We start from the raw sequence: 17,244 nt of genomic DNA, 5'->3' as shown, positions 1-17,244 counted from the left end.
CGAAAAAAACAGATTCAACCCTGCTCAATGTGCTAATATCACTCGAGAAGGGTACTTTTGTGTTATGTTGACATTTCGCCCAAATTTGACACGACGTTCCAGTGGCTTCTTGAAAGGTGTACAACGTTGTGTTCCAACATATCTCAGGGTTTAATCCATGTCCGTGAACGCCTTCTTTGATCAGCCTAGGCTGTTGCTGGGCTGAGGGGTCGCTTGTTGAGAGGTACAAACAGAAAACTAAGCTCGTATGATAAAGGTAGCAGGGTGCCTTTGTGTCACCAATCATGTTACATGGACATTTTTTCGCTAAGTCACATGTTTCGACATATCTAGTGTCTATATTGTGAACAGCTTTGGGAATCCTAACTCTTTCTTGGATTGAAGCATTAATTTATCTCTTCCCCGGTTTGATAACAAAGTCAAATTTCAGCAAACAGTTCGGTTGTTCGCCCAGTTTATATATTGCTGATACACGTTGGAAGAATATTGATTGGGTCGTGTAAAAGAAGGAACCCCACACATATACAAAAACATACGTTTAAGTTTCCATTAGCATATCTCATTAACAGACATTGGTTGTAAAATCAAACGTGGATTCCTAGTCCTCATCGTGTTGCCCGGTTGTGGAAAATTTAAACGACCTCTTGAAGTAAACCACTGAAAAAAAAACACCACAGGAAAAACTGGATGACCTGCCCACGGTTATCCCCGCAATTCGAGGTTATTCTTGCTGACTATACCTAGCCTTGTCTATCAGTCAGAGTATGTGGGAGACAAATACCCTTGTACCAAGAATGAATAACATCCTGACGAGTCAGTATCCATGTCGAAGTAAAGCACAACTCATTGTTTAAGCAAAGCATAAAAACACAGGATTATAGTTTTAACCTTTCTGCTGCCGAGATATGATTTTACCGTGACGCAAAACAAGCTGTTCCAGGTTTTCCTGTCATCATATATATATATACCTCGATATTCTTCCCCTGCAGCTCCCCGCGCTCCAGAAAACATTCGCATCGAACCAGTGGTGAACACGTCCAGTGCGACTGCCTCTTGGACGTTTGATGTTACATGCGGTACGACCCGATTCACAGTGGACACGTACAATGAGCAGAACCTGCTCGTGGGCACACAATCTACGAGTGAACAAACTGTAGTTTTTAATAGACTACAAGGTTGTGTCCCTTTGACTATTGGCGTTACGGCACACAATCAACAGGGAACTAGCCCAGAGGCTCGCAGTGAACGCTTTACTCTAATTACAGGTAACTATGTGCTGCTTAACCGTGAAATTAAGTCAGTAGTAGGGATGTGGAACAGCTTTTTGTCAGGAAACAACATTTGCGTCTGCGTTTTTGTCTTGTATGACGGATTATTCTTCGATATTAAGTCACATGTTTTCATGTGCCGGAGTCTAACCTGAGTAGTCCGGTGAAGATGAGTGAAATTTTCCGACGGTCTACTGCTGGTTTTGTTTTATTTTCCGGGCAGGCCTAATGAGGAATACTAATCTACCGTTTGGGATTAGTTGAAACCAACATGTAAACTTATAGTTTGGCTACAGTGAATTCTAAAATTAAACGAATTTCAAGGGATTCCTTGTTCTTCGGCTGAATGGTCGGGGGAGAGGTTTGGACAAGATCACATCGAAATGGCACTGAGGATTTAAGAGTAATCTTCTTTGTAAGCAGTAAGATACGGCTGGTCAAGTCCTGCTAAATTTCATCGCAAAAGAACTTGACGTTTGAAACTCTTAGGCATTGAAATAAGGGATCGCAATCATTTTGTCCTACAATCCGTTCCAAGCATTCGTTTGTTCTTGGAAGCCATGAAGCAATTTGTTTCGAACCAGCGTATTTAAGGACAATCTTTTCTCCACTTTAAACCGATTATTCTTACAGTGCTCTCTAAGCTTTCCTCACCACCGAAGCGATCCCAGTTACTGGTCCACTGAAGCTGTTCCAATCGATAAGGCTGCTACGTAACATTACAACACCATATACTTTGTCATTGACAATCATGGCGTTTGACTCAAGAATGGTTTGATCTCCAGGATACATTTCCCCACATCTAAAGTACTAGGGTATATGTTCAGGTAAGTTCAGCCAGATAGGGCTTGAAGGAATTGAGACGTATAGACACACTGGTGTTGTAAGAAGTCCGATAGACCTCAAGCACAAATTAATCAGTATTATGTTCATAGCCACACCATTCCCTGTACTGACGTAATTATCCGGTGAGTCCACACCAAAGGGAAGCACTGGACTGGAGTTTCGCTCTTATCAGAGCTCATCAGCAGCGCATATCCAATGGCCGTGCCAGGATTTGAACTTTGGATATCTGACATGCGAGGCGAGCGTGTAACCACTACTCCACCAATGCACGTTGGACGCACCTGAATTTTCATGTCTGAACAGGCCGACGCCTTCACACATGAGCGATGTGATTGGTGTGCCCGACCCATCGAACTACGACCCGATAACTGTCCTGGTTGTGACGATCGATTGACCCGCCAGTCAGGAATTCCCAGTCAGATAGCGTGACACATGGAAAACTTTTCGGTTATAGTTTTGGGGTTTTGCGGGATGGGTATTTTGTCCATAGTCGAATGACCTCGAAAACCAGTGTGAAATTGAAAAAAAGCGGCTCAAGTACGGAAAGAAGTCGACAGCTGATACAATTAGTGACTCAACTCCACTTATTGCGTCCATAATTTTATTAAGATACAATGACTTTCCATCCCCATGGATTATCCAGGATGGCTCAATGGTTCTGATGAGCTGGCAGCTCACCAGAGATGATGCAAGCTAATCTGAAAACCGCCATGGCACGATGGTGAAGTTTCTCTCTAACAAAAAGCAAAGATGAAAAACCTAGTCCCAATGGGCACAATTAGTAAAACGTACATCAGTGACATCAGTGTGAAAACCCGTGAATAGTTAGCACTCATTTGGTTGAAAAACAGAAAGCTTTAATCGTAACGCCGCAATATGGCCGCATTTTTAGTAACTTCACTATTTCATACTGATCTCTTCAAGGCGGTGATTCGCATCTGGGAAAAACACTGGAGTAGGCTTCAATTTGCTTTGGGCTACTAAATGAACTGGGGACCACACACCTTATCAAAATGAAACGATATTTGTAACTAATGCATAGTCAAGATTTGCCCGTGGTTAACCAATGATTGAGAATTATTAGTTGTAGGTTGGAGCATGAAGCAAACTCTGAGAAGCCATACCTCTCCGTGGACCGATCATCAAAAACAAACGGCTACAGATATTCGATAGTGGAACTATTTTTACCACTTTTTTTAGATGAAACCTGTGGTTAGAACCAAATACAAATAAAATCATGATGTCTCTATCCTGAATTTAAAGTTTCGTTTTCAAGCTAACTAATCCGATCTGTTGCAGCCCCAGGTCCTCCAAGATACCTACGGGTGGAGCCGAATGAACTGGACTCAAGTGTAGATGTTTCCTGGGAATCTGGCTACGGCTGCGCCGCCTCTGTTTTTCTGGTTCAACTGCGCAGACCGGACGGTTCTATAGAAGCAAACCTCAATACCACTCAGTACCGTATTACGATAAGCAATGTTCCAAAGTGTACAAAATTTTTCGCTACTGTGCTTGGACAAAACGACAAAGGATCGGGTTCACAAAGACAAAGTAATCTCTTCACAATACCGGCAGGTAAATTGTGATTTTTTTACTCTACCAGAATGACTATTAGTCCCATTCGCTTGTTGTATCGAAATAGCGTAGGTTTAAGCCAAATTACCTTTCAAGTGGATCGAGATATTCTCGAATACCAACGAAGAATCGACACTACGACCTCACACTACGGCCTGACGCTCTGTTAACGGCACGCATATCTTGGTAGTCATTCGATATGAAAAGTTGTGCCCGTATATAGTCTAACGTTTGACCGGTTGCTGATAATCTCGTCGGCCTTTGTGATCATTTCCATAACTTGTAGCCTTGATGAGCCGTAGGTTTTTCTTATTCAAACCAGTAATTAAAATCGTTTTTTTAAATCCACCCATTGAGTGTGTAAGGAATAACCAACAGGAAGGGTGCAAAATGCACCTGGACCTTCGGTGACCTCCAACTATCACAACGTAACTAACTCTCCTTTTTGGATGACTGGTCATGATTACTGTTGCACGCGCACACGCGTTTATCCACATGATTGAGGTGGCTACGGGGTGGTTAGAATTACCAGTCTATCAAGAAAGTCTTTATGTCATCTTGATCACACTAAAGCATGAAAGGAAACCCAGTGATCCACGAGAGTGAATAGCACTGCAAGCAAACTTCCGATGACCCGCCCTAAAAACCGAATCATTCGTGTAGTTTTAATCGCAATGCCCGTCTCTACTAAATTCACAAATAAGAAATGTTTGAAACAGTAGACGAAGCCCTTTCGAATAACCAGCGTGAGAAAAGTTCGCAGAATAAAGAATCTTTCATATGTCTACTGGGGCGATCGGGCCTAACTGAACCACTAAGCTGATTTCCTTATATCTCTCACTAAAATACCACTGGATAAGGTATATTTTGCAACCAATGAGATTTTCTAAGGTTACTGGAAGCCCTCTCTGGCGGAATACTTATTCACAACGCATACTGCGCCACTAGATGGTATCAAGAAGATTTCTGAGTGAATTATCTCAGTAGGGTAGGCAGTTAATCAGTCTTCTTCCATAAATGTGAGGAAAGACTTTTGGGTAAAAAAAATGCGTCTTCAGAATTGCAGGTATCATAACTTTGGGGGTAAATAGGAATAAAACGGCTTGCCTGTGCGAAAGAAACTCCCTGAATGAGGTTCGAGTGTTTTACCACTGGGATAGGGAAAAGACAGGACTGATGAACAAGTGAGCCGTGGTTCTACAATCACATCGTTGCATTAGGACACATTACTCAGATGCCGAAAGTGACTGGGTAGAACGAAACAATAACGCACGGGCTTGCTGCTTTTGAAGAGAATTTTTTTCATTAAGTCAACTTTCTCGTAGCTCGGGAATACAATGTACCCTCTCCCTCAATTTTGTACCCTTCACAAGTCAACTGATTCATCAGCTTTGCTGTGATGATGCTATGCGGTGTCTCTCGTTGGAACCAACATAATCGACACTTGTGTTTTTGGGTCTACCCTGTCTTCTGATTCTCTGATGATTCCTTATCCTTGCTGTTTTACGGTCTTGTGTGTGCGTGTGTGAAAAAATGGGCGTCCTGTGATGGTATCAATTGCTATACTAAACCGACATCCAAATGAGAGTTTGTGGGCTCTCGCGCCTTCATTAACTCGCCCATTCTATATCTGCCCTAGTTTGAGCTAAAATCTGTGAATTTTTCTAACTCGGCTGATCTGTGTCTCTCCTTATCTGCCTGAATAATCGATAGTGTCTCTAACTTACTAGTCGGAGTCCTTGCAGAACAACTCCGTGACAGCTGGCAATCCTGATAACGACTGTGCTTATTGCTCATTCTGAATCTCTGGCATTTCTGTTTCCACCAAAGTTGTACAATTAGTGACGAATGTGCGAAGCCAGGTCAAAAAGACATGTACAACGCATCCTACATGAAGTGCATTTAATGACAACATTGTACAAGTTCCGACAGGTTCTGGATGCGGTATTGGCAACAGGCATGCAGCGGATACCGGTTCATGATTGGCTGCTGAGCCTTCTACCCTTTCAGCTAATCAGAGTTTAGCTTGGTGCTGGACCTACAAACAGCCCGGTTCTTTTGACTAATCACGGGAAAGGCCCGTAAGTTGTGGCCTCCCCTGAGAGCGCCAAAGTGCTTTCGGTGTGGGAACCCGCTTAACATAACTGTAAATTATGGCTGCATTTTATTGCCTTTCCTACCTGGAAATGTCACACCACAGCGGTGTTCTATCAAATCGTTGTTTATCCCAAGAACCCTACGGCAAATTTTCCAGCGCAATTCCATCATCTCCGACTTTTCGTACTGCTCGACACCCTATTCTGGGAGTAACCGATTAATGATAGCGTCATAAAAATGCTACAACGACCGATAGCCTTGGAGGATATCTCTCATCTTTTTAAATATAACGGAGGTCAGCTCTTTGCTATCCACAAGATTCTTTGTTTGGAACACTAATCAAAGTATATATAACCTATAGTAGTCGCAGATTTTCATGAGATTATTAATGCCACAATTATGGAGTTTCAAGCAAACCCACTGGTTGTTGATCAGACAGTTGTCCACCGAGTTTGGCAAACTTTCCGTGATCAAAAGAGAAGTCAGCGCGCGGCTGGATGGATACTTCCTCCCCATCTGTATGCCTCTATATGGCACACTTGGGGGGGGGGGCTAATTTTATCTGCCGACTTTCTTTTATCTTTTGTCTCTCAACCGTTCTACTTCAAGCTCTAATTCCCACACAACCAACTCGGCGTTATTTTGTTAATCTGGCTTTCAATCTCTTTTGATCTCATCTGAGAACTGTGCTTCCAACGTTTTTTCCTTCTAGTTATCCCTGGTCCCAATAATGTTCAAGTTGAGACGATCGAGAATACTTCCAGCGTTCGTGTTTCCTGGAAAAACGAGAATTTATGTCCCTCGTCAGAATTTGTGGTCACCGTGCTGGAACAGGGTGGCAGGGTTGTGTACACCGAATATTCAAATGTTCAAAAGACTGTTCTTCGTGGATTGCCAGCATGCGTCTCTTTACAGATCAAGATAGCAGTACATGACGGCTCGGAAGATAGTCAGCAGGCGCTCAGCAAAGCATTTTATCTATTAGCAGGTAAGTGCATTTGTTTTAAATAAGCTCAGTAAGTAGGAACTGAAAATCTTATCAGTCTGAAGTAAATGATTACACAGCCAACCAAGCACAAGTTAGATGGCACAATGAGTCGATCTGGAAGTTCCTACTGAGATTCTACTCATGAGTAAAGCCAGTGTGTGTTTAAAAGTCGCAAAGAACGGCTCAACCAAAACCCAGCAATGGGTATTGAACGGATCTGCAAATTTATCCTAATAGTGTTCAGACTAGTCGTTAAAAAGGTAAACCAGTCGGCCACAAGTGGTCAGTCAGAAGTCTAGGAAAAAAGCCATGCGACGCTTTTTGGCTTTTTAGTAGACTAAACTTAGTGTACTAAATTTTTCAGTTGTTACTTTTGCTTCCTTTGGATGAGGTCTAGTAGCACTGTTTTCTTTTGTGAACCTAGCAACCGGTAGCCTCAGTGTCATCGCGGAATTATTAACATGTTAAGGGGGACAACGCAATATTATTTCAAACCCTCAGACAGCAACGTTTTCGCTGATCAGAATAGCTTAAAATAACCACTCAAGCAAAATACCCCAATATTTCACAAGTTTGTTTTCGAACGACAAAAGTTATTTTTCCACGAGGGGATCGTTTCGGTGCATGAGCAACCTGTCCGAACTCTACGACCTTGTCAGCGCAGTCCACAGCCTGTCTTCCAGGCACCAACAGTAAGCGCTTCGATTCCGACTAATACGTACAGTGTAGCCGCCGTACTTTTCCTGTTGACAGCGGATGGGCGCTTTTATGGCTCGACCAACCCATCCATTCTGCATCCCTACACCTGCGCTGCATAGTGCTTTGAGTGTTCAGCAAGACCTACGTTCAAACGGATTCCGGAATACTCTACAGCTTTTTCGCACAGGCACACCATGGAAGCCGCCACTGTTACGACTTTTAAACATTGAATGAACCAGTCGAAAATATCTAGTCCATTGTGGTCATCATGACCTCGGTTCAGTCGGACTGAGTATTTTTCTTTGAGATCTCAATTCCGATGGAGCTTGCATAGGCATTTAGTTGAATTACTAGTGAAACTACTCATAAGGCTGCCGAAAATTTATCAACAGCCCACGACTGGTTTCGCCCTTCTCGGGGCCCATCAGGTAGGCGCAGTCCCCGAGTTTTCGTCAACCTTATGTTCTACTTGAAACCAAATTGCACGAAATTAGCGAAATACGCGCAGCCGCAAATTAATTTGGTTTCTCGAGAGACTCACCTGGAACCCAACTGAATCTCTCGTTTGCGATAACTCGAATATCGTAACGACTGGAACATGAGGCGGTCTGGTGCAGCACATTCAGTCACCTGGAAACATCACAAACGGCAGATTCAGTTGGTGCCAGGTGAGTCTCTCGAAAAGTTAAATTAGTTTGCAAATGAGTGTATCCCGCTAATACTTGTAAATCCGTTTTGAATAAACACCTGCTTTAGTAAAAGTTCCATCTGAGAAGTCTTCCCTCGAGGAGGCAGTCAAAACCTACGATTACGTGATGTGGATCCCGTGATCGAAGAATGAGTGTGTCATATTCTTTAATCAGGCTGTCGTAGCTGAACGGTCCACTGTTTCAAAAGCTAGCCGGAAGGTGGCGTTTTTGTGGCTCCTTATAATCTCGTGATATGTGTGTGTGCACTGCCGATGTGGATGAAACAGTTGTACATTACTTTTCAGCTATTCAGCAAAGACTGGCTTTAATTTCATAACGAAATTTCTATTAGATTCCCCAAACCTCCTAACACTAGCAACGGCCTCACGGCGTCTGTGAGTTTTCTAGTTGAATAGGGCTAGTGTCGCCTTTGGCGGCCAAATTCTTTCGATTTATGGTCGGAACCTGCTATTCTCTCGGGTCTTCATCGTCACCAAGGATTTACCACAGTCGATCCGGTGCACAGTGTTTGTGACTGTCCTAATACGTGCAGCCATCCACTGCAGATTTGTAAGTCCATTTCGGATGTCGGCCATTCACACAGCTCTTTTCCAATAAGACAGGGGCTTATTTCCTAATTTCCCGTAGCCAGCCTGAAGTTAACTAAGTGGAATACGTCGGTTAGATGCTAGAGAACTTTTCTGTGATCTGATATGCCAAGAGGTTTTTCCTTTCTGAGAATTTTTCTTATTTTTGTGTTTTTTTTTCAAAATGAGGAATACGGCTGTCCCACTTGTCCTGATGTTGTAATCCCCAAAAGGTCTTTGCAGCTGTTTAAGTATCTGGTGTCCCTAATTAAAGTGCTCTAATTTACCAAAGAAGTCGCATTACGGAAGCTCTCTTAGCTCCTTCAACTGTGTGGAACTAAAAAAGAACTGGGTTTGTCTTCAAAGGAAACAGTCGTTTGCAGTTTGTTTTCACTCAGCTACTCGAGGGTGGCCTCGGACCAGAAGTACCTCATGTCGGACCTAATAGTCCCTCTTCATCACCAGGTTGAGTGTACTGTTTTGCTCTGAAATCGTCCCCCAAGAGCTAATCCTTGAGATGAGTGGTTAACGAGCGTTTAAGTATCAGTGCACATGAGCTCCGTCAATCACCGTGCTATTTTTGCAAGGGCCCCACCTTCCACCGGTTTGTTTTAACCGCACCGTCACTATTTCAGTATAGTCACGCTAAGTGTCCTGTGTAGACTAGGAATTGCTCCCTTCGTTGTCACCATCCAAAACTATGGTAGTCGCATATAATTTCTCACCGATTAATCTTGGTCTGTGTTTCAGGGTTCTGTGTTGTTTTCATTGTCCTTGCTTCTATCGTACTGAATTTATCTTGTTCCATATTGTTCGGTGGTAGGAACAGGGCATTGAAACTGTTCATCATCGATTGTTATACCGGAGTTTGGGCCGGGTACGTAACTTTCAGTTATGTACCGATGATCAGAGAAATTTCAAAAACTGATCGTCTTTGATTGCTTCTGAGTGTTAAAGTAACCTGGCATGTTTTGTTGCATGGCAACACCGGCAGTATGGAGGTCACAGCTTTTTTTTCATAGAACTGCTTGCGGTAGTGGAATGCGCAAGTACCCTCAGGTGTAGGACGATTTAATCTGGAATAACAAGTTAAGGGTGTTGTGGAATGACACGTTAACAGACGTTGCTAGATCGACATCAGATTGTAGATACAAAGAACACCATTCTAGGGGAGTGAATAGTTATACCCTAATGAGTCGGATCTTTGCTTGCAAACAGATTTTGGAATCATAGAAGAGTGTTCGTTTTGCTAACAAAATTTTAAATCCTGTCGGATGTGATGCGTACATCTTGGTGACCTTTGAGCTTACCGTACCCACAGAGTACGGTTCAGCAATAACTATGCAGCGGAGAATTAGTCGAATAGTCTTCTGGTACAGGCGTTGGGGCGACCAGTTCAAATCTGCATTATCGAAGGTGATCTTGAAGTGAACAAAATTACAGGATTTCTCTGAACACAGATGAACACAGCTCGCCACGAATTTAACCATTCTTGGGGCTCTCCCGAGTTTAGTCCAGTCTTGAACACCAAACTGTAGGTGTTTGACGAAGTAGACTCATTTAGACTAGTTTAAACTTGTGTCAACTCTTATCTATGATATCGTTCAACTGATTGTGATATGCAAAGACCGCCACATGTCTCAAATAGCACACTATTCAGACATTCGGTAAAATGTGCTGCGATATCTAGAATATCGTGCCAACTGAAATATTGGGTGACTTTGTGAAGCACGTTCATTTGAGAAATATAATAGGCGAAATACCCTCAAGATTCAACAGTTAAAGCCAAATTCGTCCTTTACTTTTGACGCTTTGGTGGCGTTGATTAAACGAGTATTTACATGGAACCCAGATTAATCTCTTTCATGGTGTTTTCAAGCAACTGAATGTGTTGCATCAGACCGATATTCGAGATATCGTGATACGTATATAGACCCAGTACACTACTCATAAGGTTGCTGAAAAATGTTCGACAGCCCACCAACGGTTTCATCATTCTCGGAGCTCATCCTCGAGATTCCGACAACCTTATATCCATGGAATGCGCAAACGAGAGATCCAGCTCGGTTTTGGGTGAGTCTTCCGAAAAGCCAAAAGAGACTAGAAATCTGTGCTGGATGATAGGCACGGGAACATCAGTCCCAGAATTTTTACGGATCATCCAATAGAATTCAAAACACTATGCTGGGGGAAGTAGTGGAAAGGCGCACGAGTGGAGAAGCGTTCTCAGAAAATTCCTTGAGGTGGCCATGCATAATATCACACAAAACCTTCCGTCTTCTATAGAAACGCTTTTCACGACCCATATTGGTTCATCTTCGCTTGCAGATTTATCCACCAGCCCTGAAATTTTAGCCACATCAAACTTCAAAACAAGTCATACATGACTATCACATTGATTGGGGGTAGTAGTTTTGCTATTCGGAATTGGAAACTGCGCTTGTTTGTAGCGAGTTAAATGTACCACGTTAATTTGTTGCAGCCCCGAATCGTCCCAGGATGCCTCGTGTGACTACCGAGGATAATGAGCCGACTGCTAATATCACTTGGGAGGATGGCGGAGGCTGCATCGCCACCGCGTATGACGTGTCGGTAAAAACAACAAACGGGACAATGGTGACGTTTTTAAATACAAGCAGTCGTAGCGTCACATTAACCGACATCCCAATGTGTGCATCATTGTATGCCACTGTGGTTGCGCGAAACGAATATGGATCAAGCAGTGCAATCACTAGCATGCATTTCACCATACAAACAGGTAATTTGTTGTTCGCCCATATTCAGTTCTGTCTCTTGATCACACTTTGGTCATATGGTCCCAATGGCAAAGCAGTTGGTGACGGACAAATGCTTAATGTTGCCATACGATCAACAAAATTTCTAGATGCGCCAAATTGGGATTCTAAAAGAAGAGAGAATTTTACAGGTATTGTGAGATAAAACAGCCGGCAATCACAGTAAACTTGGAGTGTAGATGTCAAAGAAAAATGGTTTGCATACAATGTAGGTGCTTTCTCGATCTGAGTAGATTGACTTATCTGGAGTTCCATGTGCAAACATCGTGATTCTAGAATAGATATCCATTAAGGATGACATTTTCCAGGACACTCACCTGTATAGTGATGAGTTTTTAAATCAAGGCGTTGTCAGGTAATAAAAAATCATTCAGCTGTAGCAGGCTTTCGGGGCTTGACTGCCATGCCACCCAAAAGCTACACGAGGGCTGCGCTAGTGCCGGGTTATCCAAGGCTAGATAGGGTACGTCGAGAGGCAAAAGTCGGGTTTGAACCACGGAACTTCCGGTCGATAAACTCGCGCTCTAACCACTTGGACCAGGCGATAAGTAGCACCGAAAATGGCGTGAGAACTTAAGATTATATCTAGAAAATGTGAATACCTTATAACCCGACTGAAACGTATAGTTCAAGAGCTATGAGCCTGATGAGTTACCTCGGTCCCCACAGAATTGGTGGTATTTTAGGAGAACATGTTTGTGAAGCCTGTGCAAAAAGTGTGGAATCTGACGACCAGCTTCAATTAACTAAACAGATTGGCTGCGACGGGATTAAAACAAAGCAGCAAACAGGAAATCTGTCCAGAGTAGAGAAGGTATAGTAATGCACGTTAAACGGGTAAAATTAACGCGAGACTGAGAGTATCAATAAAGTAGAAAAAGACAACAATGTGAAGAAAATTGTGAAAAATATAAGAGAAAAGGAACTGGAAAGTAGATGAGATTGGAATAAGGAGATCATACATAGAGGAGATTCCCGAATTGAGCAAAAGCTAATATGCGGTAATCAGAGAAAAGAGTACACTTCCAAATCCAGACGTCTGAAAAACCCGGAGAAAAATGCACGTCTAAGCGCTCGTCAGACAAGATGATGCGGTTCTTTGTATTGTTCTCGAATTTCCTCTGAAACGACCAACCGAGGGGCACCCAAAGTGACGATGATGTCTACTGTGGAATTGCGAGGGCAAACGGTCGTTTGCATACCATTGTGCCCATCTACATTGTGAGACCCAGAGTCGGGTACTTGTGTGGATCGCAGCCCCTGTCGAGTGCATCCATCATCAGCGCCCTGTTAGTTGTCATGTACTCGACTTTGTTTGAATGCGTTCATCGGTCCCTTAGTTCTGGTTAACATTCATAGATCTGGTCAAACCGATGATCTATGTGAATGGAAATAGAACTTGGAAAATATCGGTGACCGGTAACTTGCCGCGCTCATATGGTTGACATGTGGGAGAAAGCCTGGAGGCTATACGGAACGTTGAGCCATGCGGGGTTTGGACACCATCATCGTTGTCTAGCCACGCCACCTCCGATTCGACTTGCTGAGATGTGATCAATGTTCAGTGAATTCCTCGTTAAGTCGAGTGACATTGCGAAACCCAAGTCATATCTCATCTCACAATTTAGAGCACTGCCCTTGTCAATGAGTCTTCTTAAGCCTGGACCTTACGCGTATAAAACATGGATTGGGTGCGCAACGTGAAATTGTCTCACGGATTTTGTTAGCATCATGGGGTTAGTTCAACAGGAACATTTATACTCTTCACCTATTCCCCACCGGCAGAATGTGACAAACAGTGTGGGGTTTGGCAGAAAATCCAAGAAGAACCAAGCTCAGCGAAACTGTCCCCCACGTGACATTTGTTAGACCAGTGATCCAGAGCATGTTGCTTGATTCGTTCATAGATGCGATGTTGTAAAATTGGCTCTTGATGTGGTCGCCGGCACTGTTTCATCTGTTGTGCAAATCATTTGTTCAGAGCGTGCTATCATCTATCCCCCCGGTATTATCGGTTAACACTCGCGCATGTCTGTTGACTGACAATCAGAGCACTGTTAATTCAGCGGACTTAATCACGTCGGGATTTTTCTCGCAAAACACCAGAGCTATTTATTACATCCCCTGGAGGTTTTCGTGGTTAGTTCAGGCATTTATGTTTTAGATTCATGTTATATATATATGTATATATATACATAATCTTTATTTTGATTCGCGGGTCGCCGTGAATGGGTTACGCCTGCACTGAGTCTGCCATACTGCGCGATAGGGAGAAGACAGAGAACTCGGGACACGGCTGTATTGTCAGGACAAAACGTACAGAGCCTCTGCGTAAATATATAGGATGACTAAATGGCCAAATACGGTCGTTCACTTCTTCGTTCTGTACATTACATGGCCGTGTTCAGGCCCATTACGCTGGTCGTATATTCCAAAGCCGTGTTTGGTGAGAGCCGCCAACTCACCTATTTCCGGATGTGTCGTACCGATGGTGAACTTGGGGATGCGTCACTCTCTGCAAATGTGCTCTTTTCCTGACACTGCCCCCTTTTGGAGATAGATCGTACGATCGTAACCTGGGCTATATTTGCAACCGTTTTACTGGAATTCTTCGTCGACGCGCAGACAAATCGACGTCTAAGCGTTCGTCAGACAAGATGATGCGGTTCTTTGTATTGTTCTCGAATTACCTCTGAAACGAACAACCGAGGGGCACCCAAAATGACGAAGATGTCTACTGAGGAATTGCGAGGGCAAACGGTCGTTTGCATACCATTGTGCCCATCTACATTGTGAGACCCAGAGTCGGGTACTAGTGTGGATCGTAACCCCTGTCGAGTGCATCCATCATCAGCGCCCTGTTAGTTGTCATGTACTCGACTTTGTTTGAATGCGTTCATCGGTCCCTTAGTTCTGGTTAACATTCATAGATCTGGTCAAACCGATGATCTATGTGAATGGAAATAGAACTTGGAAAATATCGGTGACCGGTAACTTGCCGCGCTCATATGGTTGACATGTGGGAGAAAGCCTGGAGGCTATACGGAACGTTGAGCCATGCGGGGTTTGGACACCATCATCGTTTTGACTTTCTCGGACGTGGTCATTGCTCGATTAATTCCTCGTTAACAGAATCGCTAACACGTGAGACTGCCAAACACTGTTCACATCTTACCTGTCACAATTCAGAGCACTGCCATTGTCACTGACCCTTCGTCCGTCTGGACCTTACACGTATAAAACATGGATTGGGTGCTCAACGTGAACTTATCACACGGATTTTGTTAGAATCGTCGGATTAGTTCACCAGGAACTTTAATACTCTTCACCTATTCCCCACAGGCAGAGCGCGACAAGCAGTGTGGGGTTTGGCATAAAGATCAAACAGGAATCAAGCTCAATGATGAGGTCCCCCACGTGACATTTGATAGACCAGTGATCCAGAGCATGTTGCTTGATTCGTTCATAGCTGCGATGTTGTAAAATTGGCAGTTGGACTGGTCACTGGCTTTCTTTCATATGTTGTGCAAATCATCTGTCGGTTTGCACCATACAGAGCGTGCTATCATCAATCTGTCCGTTATTATTGGTTAACACCCTTGCACGTCTGTTGACTGACAATGAGAGCGCTGTTAATTCAACGGACTGAATCCGTCGGGATTCTCCTCGCAAACCACAAAACCTATTCAATACTGCCCCTAAAACATTTGGTGATTAGCCTAAGCATTTAAGATTATATATATACATAAATATATATATTTATATTACTGGAAAATTCTAAACATATGTACCGTGTTTCAGTTCCAGGTGAACCTCAGGATGTCAGGATAAACGTACTCACAAATATTTCTGGTGTGACGGTCACCTGGGCTTATAGCGACGATTGTGGTTCGCCCGAATTTTCCGTGTCCGTATACACACAAGACGGTGGAACGTTCAAACAAGTGAAAACCAATGAAAATAGTGCGGAAATTTCCGGCCTACCCAAATGTGAGCCGCTAACTGTCGGCGTGATGGCCAGCAATTCTCTTGGCAGTGGTCCTGAGACAAAGAGTGCACTTTTCAAAATACAGGATGGTAAGTCCAGCTTATATATACATATATATACATATATACATATATATATATATATGTTGTATCGCGGGTGACTGTCAATGGGTTACGCCTGCACTGAGTCTGCGATACTACGCGATAGGGAGAAGACAGAGAACTCGGGACACGGCTGTATTGTCAAGACAAAACATACAGTGCGTCTGGGTAATTAAATAGCATAACTAAATGGCCAAATGTGGTCCTTCACTTGTTCGTTCTGTACAGCCAATGGCCGTGTTCAAGCCCACTACGCTGGTCTTATGTTGCTAAGCCGTGTTTGGTAAGAGCCACCAACTCACCTACTTTCCGGACGTGTCGTACCGATGGTGAACTTGGGGAAGCGTCACTCTGTGTACATGTGCAATTTTCCTGTCTGGGCGCGTCCTGACACTTCCTCCCTTTGGAGGTAGATCGTACGTTCGCAACCTGGGATTTATCTGCAACCGTTTTACTGCAATTCTTCGTCGTCCAGATCTTCTTTGCGACGGAGATGGGTTGGCGCCAATGTTTGATTCCGTTCACTCATCTTTCGGTTGCATCTCGAACGTTTCGAGGAGTGCGTCTAACGGGAGTTTCGTTTTTTCTGCTTGTATCGTATCGTATCGTATCGTATCGTATCGTATCGTATCGTATCTTATCGGGTCGTATGCAATGTCGAATTTGATTAGCATGCCTAGTCCACACTGTTTCGCCAACAGCTACTTTATCGACGGTGTTCCCTCTTCGTCACAATACATCTCCCAAACGCCAGCGATTCTCTGAGTAGTCTCTGACAAGGACGGATTCTCCACGGCCAAAAATACGTCCAGAGCGATATTTGCCGTCGAATTGTCCTGGTTGGATTTGACCGCCGGGCTCTCTGATTTCTCGGGGGCTCAATGTATCAAACAATGTCTCCACTTTCCTCCCAAACATAAGTTCGGCTGGAGACTTCCCATTAGGCGTACATGGGTTTGGTGTCGTGCGGTAGTTGCTTAGGAAAGCATGAATGACATCGTCCGCTGGTCCCTCCCCTCGAGGTTTCAACGGCGCTGGTTTAAAAGTATCCACAAATCTCTCGGGTTGGCCATTTGATTTAGGATGGTACGGCTGTGACCGGATATGCGTCAGCGTGTTCCGAACACAAAAATCATTAAAAAGAGCTGAAGTGAACTGCGTAACATCTTCCGTCAAAATTCAATTAGGTAGACCGAAACAGCTGAATGGTAGCTTCGGTAGACGCCTTACGCACGCAAAATAACTGGCCGCTTCGATAATGCGTCTACGATTATCAGATAATAGAGACCGTCGATCGGACCCGCAAAGTCCAGGTGTAACCGTTGCCATGGCGCCTCAGGCGTAAACCAATCGTGCGGTTCACATCGTGGAGGAATCTTGGCACCTTGAATGCATCGGGGACAAGTTCGGCAATAGTCCTATAAATCGCTGTCCATGTCGGGCCAATAAATGTAGCTTCTGGCCAATGATTCCACTCGGCTCAATCACGGGTGGCCACTGTATAACTGTTTGACTACTCTTTGTCGGAGGACCTCTGGTACACTCACCCTCTCAGCAAACATTAAGCAACCATGGACTATTGATATCGCTTCCTGACGATTAGCGTACTGA

At 43.8% G+C, this 17,244-nt stretch overlaps 1 protein-coding gene across 1 annotated transcript; it reads left to right on the top strand.

Annotated features, from left to right (window-relative positions):
* Positions 1-2,405: 2,405 nt before the first annotated feature.
* Positions 2,406-15,620, top strand: T265_14573 (hypothetical protein; the record flags this gene model as incomplete). Its single annotated transcript, XM_009174250.1, has 5 exons — positions 2,406-2,529; positions 3,414-3,689; positions 6,499-6,774; positions 11,232-11,507; positions 15,346-15,620. Coding segments are annotated over 5 exons (1,227 nt in total), but the record flags the coding sequence as incomplete, so codon positions are not given.
* Between the last annotated feature and the right edge of the window lie 1,624 nt (positions 15,621-17,244).

The sequence above is a fragment of the Opisthorchis viverrini genome (genome assembly GCF_000715545.1).
Source record: "Opisthorchis viverrini unplaced genomic scaffold opera_v5_219, whole genome shotgun sequence".
NCBI classification, from domain to species: Eukaryota; Metazoa; Platyhelminthes; class Trematoda; order Opisthorchiida; family Opisthorchiidae; genus Opisthorchis; species Opisthorchis viverrini.
Note: the sequence above shows the minus strand (reverse complement) of the source record. Positions and strands in the feature narration are given on the sequence as shown.